The sequence below is a fragment of the Varroa destructor genome, unplaced genomic scaffold (assembly GCF_002443255.2).
Source record: "Varroa destructor unplaced genomic scaffold, Vdes_3.0 BEIS01000005.1, whole genome shotgun sequence".
Taxonomy (NCBI): domain Eukaryota; kingdom Metazoa; phylum Arthropoda; class Arachnida; order Mesostigmata; family Varroidae; genus Varroa; species Varroa destructor.
Window position 1 is genome coordinate 11,686,211 of NW_019211458.1, and position 17,713 is coordinate 11,703,923.

At 37.3% G+C, this 17,713-nt stretch overlaps 2 protein-coding genes and 1 long non-coding RNA gene across 9 annotated transcripts in view; 1 reads left to right on the plus strand and 2 right to left on the minus strand.

The window, feature by feature from the left end:
• Nucleotides 1-383, minus strand: part of LOC111252030 (uncharacterized) — a 46,124-nt gene extending 45,741 nt beyond the window's left edge. For 2 of the 5 annotated variants that reach the window (XR_015329302.1, XR_015329300.1), the window contains exon 1: nt 258-382. This is a non-coding gene — a long non-coding RNA (uncharacterized LOC111252030). Of the gene's footprint in view, nt 1-257 lie in introns of all 5 variants that reach the window. The other 3 variants (XR_015329299.1, XR_015329301.1, XR_015329303.1) reach the window with 3 other exon arrangements.
• Nucleotides 384-2,474: 2,091 nt separating this feature from the next.
• Polr2D (RNA polymerase II subunit D) lies at nt 2,475-5,654 on the plus strand. The gene is made up of 3 exons (XM_022808022.2): nt 2,475-2,806; nt 3,370-3,479; nt 3,930-5,654. The coding sequence occupies exons 1-3, from the start codon at nt 2,693-2,695 to the stop codon at nt 4,138-4,140; spliced, it is 435 nt and encodes a 144-aa protein (XP_022663757.1). The 5' UTR covers nt 2,475-2,692; the 3' UTR covers nt 4,141-5,654.
• A 1,073-nt stretch (nt 5,655-6,727) lies between these two features.
• LOC111251447 (cellular tumor antigen p53-like) lies at nt 6,728-13,672 on the minus strand. Of its 3 annotated transcripts, none has more exons than XM_086991433.1 (5): nt 12,891-13,672; nt 9,669-9,788; nt 8,280-8,426; nt 7,730-8,038; nt 6,728-7,411 (listed from the first exon to the last, which is right to left on the minus strand). In XM_086991433.1, the coding sequence occupies exons 1-5, from the start codon at nt 13,314-13,316 to the stop codon at nt 6,959-6,961; spliced, it is 1,455 nt and encodes a 484-aa protein (XP_086847559.1). In that variant the 5' UTR covers nt 13,317-13,672; the 3' UTR covers nt 6,728-6,958. The 3 variants fall into 3 exon arrangements, with proteins under 3 accessions (XP_086847559.1, XP_086847560.1, XP_086847561.1); XM_086991434.1 differs by lacking the exon at nt 12,891-13,672 and adding an exon at nt 11,103-11,643; XM_086991435.1 differs by lacking the exon at nt 12,891-13,672 and adding an exon at nt 11,000-11,032.
• Nucleotides 13,673-17,713: the final 4,041 nt, after the last annotated feature.

Here is a 17,713-nt window from a genome sequence, read left to right on the forward strand (position 1 = left end):
GCAATTTAATAAATAAATAAATAAAGCACTTTTATTCTGTGTTTCATATTTCATACTATATGTGCCTCAAAGCTTAATGTTCCTAGCTTACATATATTATCTATTCTAATAGTAGGGTAAACTTATATACTTTACACCATCCGCTAAGTTTAGGTCGCGAGAGTACTAATTTTTAATTAGAATGTAGATACTGTAGAGCACTTTTTATATGGGTATATAACAGCCTTTTTCGGCTTAGAAATACATGTAAAACGTACGTTTAATCGCAGGGTCAAAAAGATTCAGTCGCACAATACAGCTATTATTGTCTTACGCTTGGATAATTCACCAAACAGAGAGAAGATGCAAGCGTTCGGGTGTGAGAAGCCCATAAACGCTCTTTCTATACGTCGATTAGACAAATTTGATTATTGCTGGGAAGGATCAAAACAAGATAATCCCATGACTGTTCTTTAGGAGCATCAGACTATTGGATAATATGGCTTTTGATAGGTTAATGCCAACATCTTTGAAATCGATTTCCTTCTTTTTCATCGAACAGCAACTTTTGCCTAAACAGGGACATCTCGCTAAACTGGCCGAAAATCTGAATTCGGAACGAAAATCAAATATAAATATTTGATTTACAAAAATACGGAAAAGCTTTCTTTCCATCGTAACGGGACCTACCTTGAACAACTCTAAAACAAAATTCTTGAAACAATTTAGTACAGAGAAATGTCGAAATTAGGATATATTCATATAAAAACGCACATACTGTAAGTATAGTACAATAATCGACAATCGCAATGAAGACGGTGTTCACCAAGCATAGGGCAGCTGAAAGCCAAGAAGCAAGGCTCTCATTATGGACCTAGTGAATCTCATGTCTACTTGGTACTCTGCCTCTACCCAGATAGAAAGCAGATAAAACAGCGCGCTTTGCGTGTTCATCGCTTGGGCAACGTATGAGCAAAATCATAAGCCAGAAATGCGCAAATCAAGATAAATATGTCAATATTTACAAATATACTCAGATTAAAATTCTTACGAATCGGAACCATTTACAGGGTATTAAAGACAGTTGAAAAAGCAGCACACTTTGGCGGGGCTTTGCTTATTACTTTAGGCAATAAAAGTGACAAACCGCTCCTCTCTCCAAATAAATGATGACTATCCTCTGAATAGTGGAAAAGTAACATAATCCGAGTAAAAATTACCTTTGATTTCAATCAAGCGGGAAAAGTATCAAGATCCTTATTTATTCGTCGTTTGTCAGAGAAATAAATGGCCAGATTTCAGGGGCTTTTCTAATCAGTAAAGCAACTAATTAAATGCTTTTTCGCAGTATATGATGGAAGTTACACCCCCTACAGTCAACTCACTGCAGGCACTACTTAATTCGATAAGTTCGTGGATGACGACTGCTTTATTTCATTTTCAATCTCTAAATTCTTCTATTCTCTTTAGCTGTCGCATGTTATCCGCTGGATCGAAGTAAATAGTTATAAATTATTCTCCCTTGGCTCCGTAGTTCAATTAACTTAGATAATATAACGATATTGTGGTATTTATATTTTTAGCGTTATATTTTCTACCAATTTATCTACCTCGAAAAAACGTTCGAAAAAGGTCGCAGTGAGGGATGTGTGAGTTACCCAAAAACATTCTGTAGCAAACGACAGGATTTCGTCTATCACTGAATATCTGTATTCACCATCGTTTTCAATGTAGCTATCATGGGAGCTACGATATATGAGACACGAGGCACCATTAATATCCCTATTTATATTCACAAAGGATTGAGTGTACAGTAACAGCGGACACAATGTCTAGCAGAGTCATAGTGATACATGATCTTCAGCGTAGAGCTACTAAATTTGAAAATATTTGTTAGTCTGAGCAGATAATTCCAAGGACATTTGAAACAAATCAGTATATTATTATTATTATTTTCTCAACCGTCTTATTGAGATGTATGTTTTAGAGTTATCTGTCAAAATTTTATTACGAGGATGACGTTAACGGCCGTGCATAGAATGCTGTATGATTACGGTAAAACTGATGTGTAATTCGTTCAAATCACTTGTTTCAGGTGATTTTTAAACAGCTATTTGAACTTAAATGATTTTAACGATGACAAGCCTAGAAAGGTTTTGTCCAGGTTCCTAGTGTCTCGATATATGAACTACGAATAATCCAGGCACTTAAAAACATATTTCAGAGAATTATGTTATGTTACCTTTTCGTCAATAAAAATGTTCATTAGCTTATGTGTACCATCGTAAATGGTCTTTTATAGACAAAAAAAATGAGGCAAATACTGCAATGAGGCAAATGAGATAAGTCTTTTTAAAAGGATAATCTGCCTAAATTTTAAATGAAATCGATCTTAAAACGTTAAGGAGATGGAACAAGTTTATTAACGGATCTAGCTTGCGTCGTTGACAGCTGTGCCTACCGTTTCACAAGGCGGAGCAATTGGTGCGAGCAGACGCAACAAAACAGCAACAGTAAAAGAGGGCTAGAGCGCATCTTACGACAGATCAATCGATAGGCAATTCGGCGATGTGATCTGCGTTGCTTATCATCAGCAATCGAGTTGTCTTTCCGCATTGGCGATTTGCATCGTTTTCATACTGTAGATCGATCGAAGCAAAAGTGCAGCGTACCAAGTGAAGACTCCTATGAGCAGTAGTATTCCTCTAGCAGAATGGCAAAGATACCGGCTTCAGCAGCTGTCGTTCTGGAGACAGTTGAGGAAGATGCTTGCGAGCTCAGTTTCCCAAAAGAGTTCGAAAACGCTGAAACTCTACTAATATCTGAGGTACTGCATGTGGTGCACTATGTATATTATAGGCTTCATCAAAATAACCGATTGGAACGTAGCTCATTAGACATTATTCTAAACGTATAGGCAAGTGTCTTCGCAAGTAACAACAATTAAAAACAATAGAATCATGCATACGTGCTTTTATTTCTCGTTTTGGTACTTTCGATTGGATTAGTAGAATCTATTTCATACCATTGCTTTTGATTTTGAATATAGTTGAAATATTCATGTTTTGTATTATACTAGATAATACCAAAATATTCATCTGAATATTTTTTAAATGCATTGTTCTTCATTCACATGACATAGGCTGAAGAGTTGTTGCGGGAACAGTGGAACTTCATTTTGTCACTTGAGAAATTGGAGTGTTGTCGTTAGAGAATTATACGTGAAGCATATAGAAAAAATATTTATTTGGAATTAAATATGATCAATGTAATATATTATATTTAAGTTAGAGAAATACCTTCTGCCGTCTCATTATTAATCGTTCTAGAAAACGGTAAACTTTCTTGGAGAACTTATATTTGTGGCTTTATACATTAATATCGTGATAGGTTCACATGCTGCTTGATCACCGGAAGCAGCAAAACGAATCAGCTGAGGAGGAACAGGAACTGTCGGAACTTTTTACGAAAACGCACAACTACTGCGAGCGATTTTCAAAGTAGGTTACTAAGTGTTTGTAGGTTTAACAATATGTCATTTGCATGTACTCAAACATTCTATATCACAGAGAATAATAGATTATAAGCCTACTATTTACGACTCAGAGAACAGCGGCCTAGCTTAACTCGTGGATAAAGAATTCGTTTTTTGAGAATATATAAAGTAGCTGTTTTTGTGGAGCATTGAACGCAAGAAATGCAAAAATACGACTTAACATTTTATTATAAATATACTGAAAGGTTCGCCGTTGTGGGCTGAAAAAGAACATTATATTATATGCGTATTTCTTTTGACAGAAACCACTAAATTTGCCGCGCTATTACCAATGCTTATGATGTGGCTAAAATAATAAAGTTAAGACATTTTTATGATACCTCTATGATTCGCCTAATAATTCTACTACTCTTCCTTACTGTTCTTCATACGTTTCTTTTCATTTGTATTACAGATTCAAGAACCGTGAAACCATTGGTGAAGTTCGAAACATGCTTCAGCAAAAGAAATTACACAAGTTTGAACTAGCCCAGTTAGCTAACCTTTGTCCCGAGAACCCGGAAGAGGCAAAAGCACTAATCCCGTCGCTGGAGGGTCGATTTGAGGATGAAGACCTTCGCCAGCTACTTGACGATATCCAAACGCAGAAGAGCTTCCAATTCTAATAACACAGTATTAATTATAGGCGTATCCGAATTCTCATGGGTAATTATGTATTACTGTGTGTCTTAGGGGCGTTTCAATAAACTGTTTCAAATTTCACAGTCTAATAATACGAAATAAGTGGACATATGATTTTAGTGAAACATCTAGTGGGAGTAATCTAAGAGGATAGGAAATATAGTAATGGAAAGAGTCACATGTACTAGAGATGTTCATTTTTCTTGCCCATGAAGTACTTCAGGCACATCCGCAAGGATGAACACTTCGTTCTTATATACCAGCCACCTGTAACGGCTATTCGTGTGGTTATGTCTCGCTTGAGTAGGGAATAACCTAGCCGAAAGGTATTGACGAGCACCACTTGCAACATAAGGGTCAACAAGATACTCTTGATCAAATCCTGCCCTAAGCGTCCTCCTTAGGCCAGGATTGAACGAGTTGCCTTGATTATCTCTATTTCTGATTAAGCTGAATTTATAAACACACAACAATATGATATGGGTACTGCAAGTAGTCTCATACAAGCATCTGGACCTATTTTATCCCGTTGAAGATTTTGTGTTTAGCAGAGTTAGATGCAGAATAGGCTGGTGATCTCATCAACTGTGAAGAAAAAAGTAAAGGCATGATCAACCAAAAAATGCCCGGTTACTAAAAGTATTTTTTATTGATTTAAAACATGTGGTATGTTTAAGAGTTTCAGCTAGGTACTTTCAAATAGGAAATAGTTTGTAGTAGAATCCAAACTTCTGCAATAGATATTTATAATTTCGTTTTTACTATATACAGTGTTTATAGCGCTAAGAGGTATTCAAAATGCTCGCATCTAGTAAACTTATGAATGGGTTTTTTATAATTTCTAAAGTAACCAGACGGCATTGGACGTACACATGAGAGAAGTATCAAAAAGATTGTGCCGAAAGTATATAATTAAAGTCGACCTATGGCTGTATTGAAAAGATATTTAAAATTTCACATTAAGCGCTATATATACTGTTATAGGGCAGTAGTATGCTAAGCTAGGTATAATATGAACTCATGATATGTGGCTTTTATAAAAGAACGACGTATTTAAGTTTCAATATGATTGAAACAGGCTTCATGCAACGAGGTCAAATAAAAAAGAAATGCTTAGTTTAGCTTCTTTAGAATGAGGAGATTTAAATAAATGTTTCCGGTTGAAAATGAATCCCGTAAACGACATTTGTCACTACAATGCTGGATATTATTCAAGGGTGCATTCTTTAAGTAAATTCCATTGCTTTAAATAAATGAGAGAGCAGGGTTATGTTCATTTTATCAACGACGCGACGTAATCACGACGACCCGGATAAACTGGGTTGCTCGTTGAAATTGTGCTGCTGCCACATTCGCTAATTAAGATATTTCTAAGCTGTTGATCTCTATTCTTGTTAGTAAGATATGGTTCGGTAAAAGAAAATTACAAAAGATAGATGCTTTACTAAATACGACAAATACGAAATGATGAATAAATATACAGAAACCTTTAATACAAGTTGTTTTGCTAACTGTGTGTTCTCTGATTTTTAGAGAAAATTGAGGTTTATGATTACTATATAGAACGTTTAGCATTTCCTTCAAATCTGCTTATTTCATGATTCCATTCGTTAAATCTGAATGTTCCTGATCTTTATTGTGTGGTTAAAAAGAAGTATTTCATTTATGTATTTATTTTAACTAAACTTGAAAAATAACACTCACATTTGTTTCAATAACTTTCTATTATTTCTTTTCGAGTAAAATCTAAAAATAGCTTAGGACGTAGTTCCTGTATACTCTACTTATATGTATGTTTGATTTAGGGTAGCAAAATAGATGTGATTCCTTTAAGACTCAACAAATCCATTGAATAATGTTTAACTAGTAGATAACTGTTACTACACAACTTCTTTCATAAGTATTTAATTATATGAAATCTGTCTTGCTAGTGCTTTAAATTAATGTCCCTTGTACTTCGAAGAAAACAATCTCCAAAGCTTTTATAGGCTTGTAGAATTTTCCTATCCACTTCAACATCGTTGTAAATTAGTTAACTGAAACGTTTTTCCTCTGTGGCAAATAAATGTATAAGCTTATCACAATATATGCACTTTCTTATAGAAAATCATGTGTAAACTATTTGATTTTCGTACACTATTCAACAATTCAAGAAAATTTATTACCGCTAATTATGATTAAAATCAATGTACTATGATGCAGACATCATCATTATGGAGCTACACTCAATGCACACGCAACAATTCTGCTCGCTGTTTTTATCTGTGCGATACTCCTCCTCATCTAAATGGTATGTAAAATAAGAAAAATAGATGAGAATTGAAGGACACCTCGCATTCATAGCTTACAAGTTAATTCAGATTACTTAAAGTCAAATCCAATAAATAATGAATGTGATATTATCCTTGATATTATTATCCGCAACTTCTCAAATTGAAACTTGTTTTTCCTTGTTCTTTGTCATCGCTATTCATCTGTTTTAGTTAATATTTCCTTATTACTTTTAGTTTCGTATCTCTCGTATATATATATATATATATATCTTTTACTCATTAATAATTGCCTTCAAGATATTAATCCATTCATTTATTAACAGTAACTCTATGTTACCTATCGAAGTACACTTTTGTGCACGAACAACAGCCAACTTGATAGAGTAGTTGTCTTTATTGTTTACAGGACAAGCACTGAACGAGTTAAAAACAGTGTGTCTTGCCAAATCGAAGACTCCGGCTTCCTAATTCAACAAGGTGGTATTATAATTAGTAGCGATTCAGAAACTGTCCCTAATCCGGCCTTTTTCTAACCATCAGAGTAAACAATTTCTCCTTCGCGTTTAACTTCAGTGGCTGTAAGATTTTGCTGTTGCTGCAATTGAACCCGCTGCTGGTCGATGGCGCCAGAGACTTTTCGTTTTTTGACTCGTTGATGTTGAGCACGTAGTTCCAAACCTTCGGCCACTCTTTTAAGAATTTCGAAGTTGGTTCTCCCCCGCACCCGTATCGAAAATACTTCACCGTCCTGTCCGGTTTCGTGTTCGTTGTCAGTTGAGTTCAATATGCTTATCGAAGCAGACTCTGAGCCGGCTCCGGGGGCTGATCGTAGTCTGGTGTGACCCGATATGGCCATACTGTGTTGACCACTACTGCGATGTCCGGCACGAGCCGTTGCTCCACTGCTCTCCATGGAGAGTCGCTTGGCTAACGTTGTTTCATCGGTTCGTCGATCTCGCCCCGGACACGCGCAAACCTTAACCTGTATGAAAGCACAAAAATATACCATTGGTTAATAAGTGTCGGTTGTAAAAAAGAAAAAAAAATTACGTTGTATACCGGATACAATATCTCTGTAGAAAGCGATAGAAACTCTGTCATCAATGGTACCGAATTCGATCGACAGAAGTCAATAAGTATTAGTTAATATAGGTTGCATATTTATAGTGATTTTCAGCTTATACACTGCATTTTCAAAAATACATTAAATTGCAAAAAAGAATGAATAAAGTTATACATTATATCGCTATCAAGTGTTTTCTTTTTGATTTGTGACTTGATACCCTGGGTATGTACTAACCTCAACAACGGCTCGGGCCAACTCTTTGCCTTGGTGCTGCAGCAGAAACACGACCTCAGTAGCGCGTCTGTTCACTCCGCCAACGCAAGTATTTCTGCACATGAACTCAAAAAGGTACGTATACGATTGGCATCCAGTGTGTGGTTTTTCAAAGGGCACAACAAGGCAATGTCGATTGGAGTTCTGGATGTCCTCATGATATAGGGACTGAGGGTGTGGCGAGTTCATCCAAAATTTGCCCTTCAAACCTGATGCGTCAAGGTTGCGACAATGGTGCGGACATCGCACCACGTTCTCACTCCGGGATACCTAAAACGGAAAAACAACACGCGATATTTTAGATTAATTGATGTAGTTCACGACTTAAAGGGATTGCTGGTATGACTATTTAAAAGTCTACACATAGAGACGTACTTAGGAGCAATGTATCTAAAACCAGGCCACACTATTTTTACGGGGAAGAAAAAGAATATTATAAACATAGGTGCTCAACCCGGCTTATCGTCATTCGATCAGCATTGATTTATTTCTACCGTTAATGTGTACTTACGGCGTCCTTGTAAACTGGAACGACAACGATGTATGAGTTGTCCGGAGGCGGATGCATAGTGCCTACCTTAAAAGGACACTGCGAGTTGAGCATCACATACAACCGGCCCACTTCCCCCGAATAGGTCCATGTCATATTCTTTGTTACCTGCAACGCGTCAAGTATATCAGACCTTAGTTCTTTTGGTTCAACTTTGAAGAAGCCATTTTTATGAACAAAACTATAGACGCTTATACGGTGCAGGCTATCCACTCATATTTCTGATTCTATTATTACTAGTGAATCAAATATACCCACTGTAAAAATCAGGGTAGATACATAACGCTTCCACTACATTATCGTCCAATAATGTCTTTATAATTTGGGTTGACATGCGATTCCTAACAGTCAACAAACACTATTAGTCATACAGGCATCTCTTTTGCCTTCGTCGAAAAGCAATCGACGGGCACTCGGCTTCCATGCTAGCATACCTATTATGTCAAATGATCGTCAGTTGTATCCTGCTAAGCTCAGACAAGATGCTACGTTGCGCCTATTGAGGGTATTCCTGGAATTAACTTTTCTGGGCAACTTAAAATGATTTATGCTATACAACACTTGGGCAGCGGAGGCTGCTCCAGCAACTAACGACACATGACATCATAACACATCTAGGCATGTAAGTAGGAGCGATATAGATACTCTTGTACATCATATGTCAACCTGAAAAGACCGTTGCAATACTACATAATCGATCCGAAAGCCTATCTATCGCTTCCTGTGCACCTCGTAACACTTCTACCATAGACAAATAGGTACAAGAGCAAATCTTCCGTCAGAATTAAAGTCGTCACATATACATAACCTATATAATATAGAAAAACAAACAAGACAACTCAATATACAAGGTTCCGAATTAAGTTGGCCAAAGCAACGCGGCGGGGGTTAGTGGGATGGTAGCTGTAGCAAGTTAAAGTTCTTTAAGCTTCTTGGGGCAGAATAAAATAAAAGATTTGTTTGCGTGAGACATATATACTGGGTAACATAGCAAGGGCTGTGAGTCGTTTTATACGAAAATTAACACAGTCAAGCATGTATGAGCAGCTAGGCATAAATGTCTTCCGTCCCTTCCTGATTAAGTGCTGCTGGTCTGGACTGACGGAAATCATAGTGTCTAAACTAAATGTAGCTAAGTTCTTATAAAACTCAACTAGAAAAAATCCAATTTACTGGTATAGGAGCACCATTTTGAAATTGTTGAATTGCTGAGAGAACGAACTTATATATATTGTATTTCATAAAAATACATCGTTTCTTTTACTTATATACAATTTATTCACTATACATATATTTAAGAGATATTCCATGACAAATATCTGGGAATTGCACGAATAAAGTGATCGGTACCTTTTCGTGAGCATCGAAGAATACTCGGAATCCATAATCTCCCGGATTACTGCTTAAAGTCTGGTTGACGACGGTCGAATTGAGGTTAGCGCGAATCCATTCATGCTCTTGAACGAACGGCTATAAAATAAAAGAGAGAAAAGACAAAGCATGTGAACATTTCTAATTATTAAATTGTTTCGCGGTTATTTTTAATTATTCAGTTAATTTCGATTAATATTTTATTTGACTTTTATGAAAAAATAATTGATTTTAATTATTTTTATCTTAATTACTTCGTTGCTGATTACCTGCCAGGAATCTTTTCTCAAATTTATTCGTGCAAGAGTTTTGTGTTTCCAGATATGTGTAATGTATGTCTCCGTAATAGCTTAGCAAGTAACGTATTTGCTTGCTAATCTCAGGGACACGTTGTAGTCCAAGTTCAAACTGAGCACCGACACACTTCATTTCATGTTCGGAGCCCACCGTCTGATGGAATGCTTAACGGGAGCACCGAACATAAAACTCGAAACATAGAGATATTATATATATTGATATACTAAGGTAAGCATGCAAGTTCAGCATCCTGTTTCTTGTGCGAGAATGGACGTTATAGCACACTACAAGGTATTCTAAAGAATGTTTCAGACACGAAAGTTCGAACAAATGACAATTTTGACGTATCGATAATTCGCATTACTATGTTGTATAAATAAGACAAACGCAACTGATATGTGGTGGACGTTCTATCATTATGTGCCCATAATTTAGCATTAAACATCGTGTATTAGTTGTTACGACACTAATCTCGAATACATCAGTAGGCTCCTTCTGCACATGAAGCGAAGCAAGGCAATCTGCCATTCCGGATACAAAGAACAACGTTTGGCGTCTTTAAATCAACTCAACGGCGCAAACTGAATCGGAGGTTGTTCAGCAATTTGTTATAGCTCGGGAAAGGCAGTCACATTTTACCACAATTTGATCCAATGCACAGGTGATGCTGTCGTAACCAGTTCATAGATAATTGCGCTCAACAAAGTTCAGGTGATACGTATCGACTACTACAAATTAAGCTGCTTAGGTAGATAGATGTATAACACTTGTCTTTAAATCATTTAGTGCAATTATATATTAAATATTCTACGAGATTTTTCGAATCACACATGATTGGCGGTAATGATGATTGGTGGCAGATGCTAGAATTAAGTACTTCTCGAAAACCGCACATGACAGTTTCAAGGAGGTGCAAAATTTTAAAATCTGATACTCTATAATAATAATAATTGTAATTATTTATATTATCTTAACAGACACAACTAAAAACAAGAGCGCAATTAGCTGCGTACGTGTGGGTCTTGTCCCATTGCTGTAATTTGAATGGAGGAACGGGAGTAACTGAGTGGACCTTAGAGAATTTAACACTGTTGCATGACGCGAAATATAACTCACATTGGCTGCTGGTATTTGCATAGTCCCTGGTAAGCGCAGCTAGTACAATAAACTACTGCGCCAGACAGAGTCTATATACACCGCATCAATAGTCGGCAGTTAACCAGCACAAACAAAACTGGATTCGGGCCAGGTCCAGGCCGGTTAGCGGGCTGTGCTCCTAATTGAGCAGAAATCTTCTGTTGAACTACCGGCGCAGGCCACCACTGGTTTGGCTTGAGCAAGACGAACAGACAGGGCGCAAGTTACAATGGCTCACATGGACCATGCGCGAAGGCAGGTCATGCTCTGTCTGGACATGTCGGAGCAGCTCCGCGTAATGCGCAAATACTATAAATCATTACCGTGCCATCTACTACGGGCATGCCTATCCATGGCAGTATGTCAACTGATGCTACGTTTCTTTCCCAGACAGAGAGTGCTAAGTGGTGAAAAATCGTTTATCACCGTTTGTGCAAACATTTAAGGCAACAGTAAACAAAATAAGATAATAATAATAACAACTGTCTGCGAAACTTGTCGAAAGAATCATCAGTTCCAAAAAAGTTAACCAACGATAAGATTGATGCTCGTGAGTCAAGATAATGCTAATAAGTAGGGAAACTGAATAGCGACGTAAAAATTCTATAAGGGTGTTAAAAGTATTCACATACATGGTGACGATTGATTACAAAAGCCAAAATGTTTCGATTTAACGTCCAACATGACCGTTGGCATTCTGTCAAGCCGCTGGCTCTCACTTCGAAACAAAGAATATTTATGCTTGGATTCGAACCTACATCACCACATGTCCCTAGAACTATCAGGCAAATTCGTAACTAAGCTATCACCGAGCCTCATTGCAGTAGCCTGGCAGTATTGTTAGTGTCAACAAGTCAATGTTTGTGTTAGCGAGTAGAACAAGTTGGCCACCATCCCGATAGTCGCTAAGCGAGTAGGGGTAATGCCAAAACAATTCCCCACTGTGGCCCTTTCCCAAAACATGTTTCGTTTGGTCTGACGCAACCTACCACAGATATAATACGGCCATAGTCGATACCGTATAACTGTATTTCTTTCATCACAGAGGCGGATATTGCTCTAGGTACCAACCCCATTAAGAAACGTGTATGCTTGGTGTACAGCGACAATGAAAGTTGCCACTGCGGTGCGGGCAGCTAGAAACCGTAATACCATCACAGATAGATACAATACATTTATTCGGTCGTACTGACGTTTCTTATTTAGAGGAGTAGTAGTACTTCAAGAAAAAGGATTGCGACAATAAAAAATGTTTTTGCTGTTTTTACAAAGTTATAATTCGTTGTCATTTGATTGACGTAATATCTTATTGCATCTGTAGCCCCTCAATTTCTCCTCAGTCTCTCTTAAAGCATCTTTCCGTGTTCCCGGATTTCCCATGAATCGAAACATCGTGTCGCAAACAGGTTTAAGTGACTCATAGGACACAATGTCGGTCCTAGGCCGCGTGAAGATGGTACACAACGATTACCGTCAAACCGTTAATAAATATTGCTCGAATTACTTGAGCTCTGCACAAATACGTTTAAGCTGACCTCAGAAGAGGGAAAGGGCAAACATGTACCTAACATAACGGTAAACAAACTGGCGAACATGTTGTTGCCAATTGGTTGCTAGCAGTCTATCAGTGATTATGTGGACTCTGCTTGATAATCGGTTTTTAGTAATAACAGGTAACAACAACGTAACAAACATCGTTGTATTCCTAGGACAATTATATCCGTCCCATTATCATAAATAATGGCTATCTCATTACTATTAATTTACCTTAACGTCCTGATAATGTGGTGCACGACGCTGTGTTTGCTGCTGACCTTGCCGCTGCGACTGCGCGGATGCAACCAGTTGTTGTGTATTAGGCGCCATTAAAAGCATTTCGGCGAAATTTTGCAATTCTGGATCATTTTCGTCTTCTAAAAGGGACATTTGTTGCTGGTCCTGGATATAATAAAGCATATTGCTATTAGGGTTGCTGACGTTTATGTTGTCGTTATTGAGCACCGCCGCAGTGCTGTCTTCGTTTGCGAGAACAACCGAGAGTGGACGCTCTCCAGTGTCAGCAGCATATTGCGCGTTTGCATCTTCAGGCAACTGAAGCATCATGTCGATAATCTCCTGCGAGTTTGATGTTGTTTCGGTGTTGCCACCCTCCATCGCAGTTCTTAAATGTTGGTCCGAGGACAGGACACTCATTGCAAACAAGTCACTGAATTCAGACAACTGTGTAGAGAACGTCACTTCGCTGGTGGCCAGGGCCGGGGTAAAACGAATTGTTGATTCCGTAGCACTTATCGTTGCGGTTATAGTTGAATTATTAAAAGGAGATCAATTGAAGTCTTAACGGGCTTTGATAGGTCGGTATTTTTTCTACCTTGAATTAGATTCGCAAAAGTAACCAAACTTTGTAGTCTATTTACCTCAGACTTACCGGCAGCCAGGCCGCTCTCGCGGCGATGACAACCGAGCTGGCGTCCTGAACGCGTATTGGTAACCTTAGCTTACAAACAATATCGACTTGCCTTTCCGATGTAAGCACTAGAAGCGGGTCGGCGTCTGCTTCTTCTTCGAATAGCTAGCGAACAGGGGCTACGTGCCCCACACACACATAGCAGAAATGGGGCGGGCTTTTTTGAAAATTGTAGCGAACAAATCAGTTTTTGGATGAACATGACAATAATTCACAAATAAACTGTAGAATGAACTTGGCTTCACCAGAAATACACGGAAAGCACAGACAAATTAGTGCAGCTTTCATCAAGATCTCTGGTCAGACTGAAGATCAAAGAAGGTTTCTATGGATTTCGATTTTAGCTGCAGCTGGAGCAACAGGTAAATTGTTGGTGCATCAGTATGGCTGAGCGCCACGCGGGTTGCAGACGAGTTCATTGGATTGGGGAGCAGTACTGTTAACCAAGATCTGCGGACAAAGCAGGTGGTATGACGCTTGACAAGTTCAATTCTTATTGGTAAATTATGACGTGTATATAAACTGTTCACGGTTCACTAGTATGAAATAAAGAGTTTGATGCAGTATCATGCTCATCATATATTATGTATGTTTTTTCTTTTAGCGGTAACAAATACTTCATATTAACTTACCGTTAGCCATGTTTTTAAATGTTTACTTGTTATACTTTATTCGTTAACGTCAAGCCCACGAGCTTGGTGTTAAGGCACGAATTACAGTCTGTCGTTAATAATATTTATCTTTACCTTGAAAATGATATGTTGATTTTGTTAAGACACAAAATGATCTTTTAGTCTACGCAGTTACGACTAAATTACTAAATAAATGATTTAAAGACTGGAAAAGTCGAAATACTTATATGCAAGCATTTGCACCCTAAGTTATAAACTATCATTACGATATCGAGCATTCATGAAGTTATGACATCCGTGTGGTATATCAGGAACGTAACTTGTAACAATGCTAAATCTTCGTTCCGAAGCCTTTCATCAGCCGACTAGCACTTTAGAGATATGCATGCTTATTCATAACAATAAATAATAATTTTTTTTATTAAATAAAAAGAAGTGCCATCAACACTCATCGCGTCCGGCGCAAAAACAGGACCCTATTTTATTTCATTTATTTGCATTAGGTTTGTTTCTCTTTGTGATTCAATGGGAAAAGATTCGTATCGCACATTAAGAATCAACTGATTACAAATGCTTAAGTATATCGAGTCTATAATGAGCTATCTTCTTTTCTTTACATGGCCTTAAAAAAAAGATAACATTTTACCTCATTAGAATAATTTTTTCAGATGTACTTCGGCGTTGTAAAAGTTACCTTTTTCAGATTAATAAAGGACGCACAACTAAACCTACCGACATCTCTCTGATGCCGGTAAGATTAATTAAGATGCATAATCTTTTCATTCACAGCGATTTTGAGTGGCAGTAGACACGCAGATTAAACACCATTTCGTGTACGTCTTTTTCTAGGTGTAATCTAACTTACAAAGGTGCAACATATATTGGTACTATTAGTTTAGTTTTTTTCGGAATTACCAAACAATAGAACTAATGGTCGTAACAATGTTTCTTAGGTGATCGCGTAAAGTAAAAAAAACACTACACGATGTGTGTTGATCTATATACAAAAAATAACGCATGAAAGTTGGGAGTTATGCAGTAAAAAGGAGTACCAACTATCGTTATATTACTCCATAATACAACGCCAACAATAAAGACGTACTTGACAATAAGAACTTGTGCGTTTATTAAATTACAATAAATAAAGAGTTCACACAAATGCGAAACAATACGTATATGGAAATAACTAATCAGTAACAATTTTTTCTCTGAAGCTATTGAAGCAAGTGTCTTCTTACAAGCTGGTACTTCTCATTAACTATATGTGACTATAACTATATAATTAATTCATCGAGACGTCAATTGTTCACGCTTGAAATGTTAAGTGAGGTAATCTAAAGCATGATAAATAATTGAATTTATATACTACTATAGATGAGAAGACCAGTATCGTTCGTAGAAAACTTATCCGTTCAGTAGAAGGAAACAGATAGAAATATTTACATTTTTAATAATGTAATTTACGAATTAAAATTCAAGTGGCGCAACAATTGGAGATGTTTACCTATTGCAGAAAGTGATATTATGAACGTACTGTAGATACGCGTAGGTTGCCAAGATAGATGATTGGAGCCTGAATGGACCTCCTTGTACATAGGACTTTTCAGTCAGGTGACTGATTCGTTAACGAAGCTCGCAAAACGCCTAATTGATGCACTCGGGGCTTCTTTCTTGCATGTCTCTGCACAGACATACAAAAAATGTATTCAATGTTATTAGGGTCACGAAATTGTTAATCCATTGGGACAAGTGTGCTAAGGGCGACGTATCTGTCTAGCCGCCGTCGTAAAAATAGTCACCACAGGCTTACTATTCATTACAACTACTATGGAGTTTTGCGCACGTCGAATGTAATAAAACTAATCCAGGATATAAAATGTTTGACATGCTACTACAGTGGATAATGAATAGCTTTGGCGGGCTATGTCCAAAACTAAATGAGCAATGTAAGGATAAACTTTTGTTGCTACCTGCGATGAACTATAGTCGTAGAGCTCATAACGAGAAAATGACATTAAATAGGTCAAACAGACAAATGTTAGGACGTATAGGAGTACTTCTCTTGATTGGAAAAAAGTTCTATAAAGAAGTGTGGCCTTAAATTATTAGGAACACGGCCGATAATCAACTAGAAACTACACGAAAAGCTACTCGAAGAAAGGAACCCGGCCTGTTTCTTTTTAATCATGTGTTCAGTTACAACCAACAGGCTTGAGTAATGCGGAATATCTGTTTTGATTGCGTTGGATATGTTAACAACGAGCATGGGGCTTCCCATTTAAGTGGACGCTTCTTGAGAGATTTATGATCGCATTTTTTTTTTTGCCAAGTACAAATGAAGGACACCCAAGATTTCTTTAATAAATCGTCAACTTAAACAAAGCTTCGTTTTAGAAGAGCTCCAATACCAATATAAATTTTCCACCAGTCCTGCAATGTAGTTCCGAAAGGCAGTGTTACATCAGATTTTAGCAGGTCCGAGTTCTGCGATACATTTGGAGTTTGCCCGCTTGTGGTTAACTGCCAAGTTATTAAAGCACAAATATTAGTTTAGCATTACTAAATCGAACTTGCACCGCTTTATTATATTGTAGTTTCCACTCCTTCCACAACTTGAATAACGGTTTTTTAACTCATAATATTTTTATGACTACCTATTCTTGGTGTATTTTTTACTTCCTATATATATATAAAATCATCCTTAGGTACATCTTTTTAGGACGTTTTAAATACAGTATAGATATTTTTAGATAGACATTGGTTGTTAAAAATTACGCAATAGGAATCTTATGGCACAGCCGTAGAACTGAAAAAATCGTAGAACGTATTTTTATGTTATGGGTAGAATTGAAGTCTTGAGCTTAAATGTATTATTCCTCATACGTTTTCTCGATGCCTCGATAGAGTTATTGAATTTTCCAATAGCTAGGAATTAATAAGATGAATAGGAGTACACTTTTTTTTTGGCGGTCCCAGTGTCCTAGTGGGCATTTGATAAATGTCTTTTTTATCTATTATATTACCTACACTAGGGAACGCAAGTCATCAACACTTAGGCCAGCCTTTTGCTTAAAGCACGCTGAATCAATGGTTTTAGGAAACCAGGACCCTCAGTAGGGAATCAAAAGCATTGACCAGTACGGGGTATTAATATTACATCTTGAATTAACGCTTTTCGCCATACTTTAAGTTCTCTAAGGCAGTGAAAGTAACATGTCATTTTATCATGAAGATCCTAATTTGATATGATCACAGCTATAGGTGAAAGGCACAGGTGAAAGAAATTAGAAGTGCACTGGTTGGAAAATCTTTACGTTTTTAAGGATTCTTCCTACAGGAAGAGCCGCATGCCCCTTTGTTTAGGGCATACATAGAAAGAGTGTCAAAAAGCTCGCACCGTCAGGTTATGTAGAAAATCGATTATTAATTTCTTTAATTAACACTGATATATAACGTACATTGAATGTCACTCGTTGCTGTGGAGGACTCAG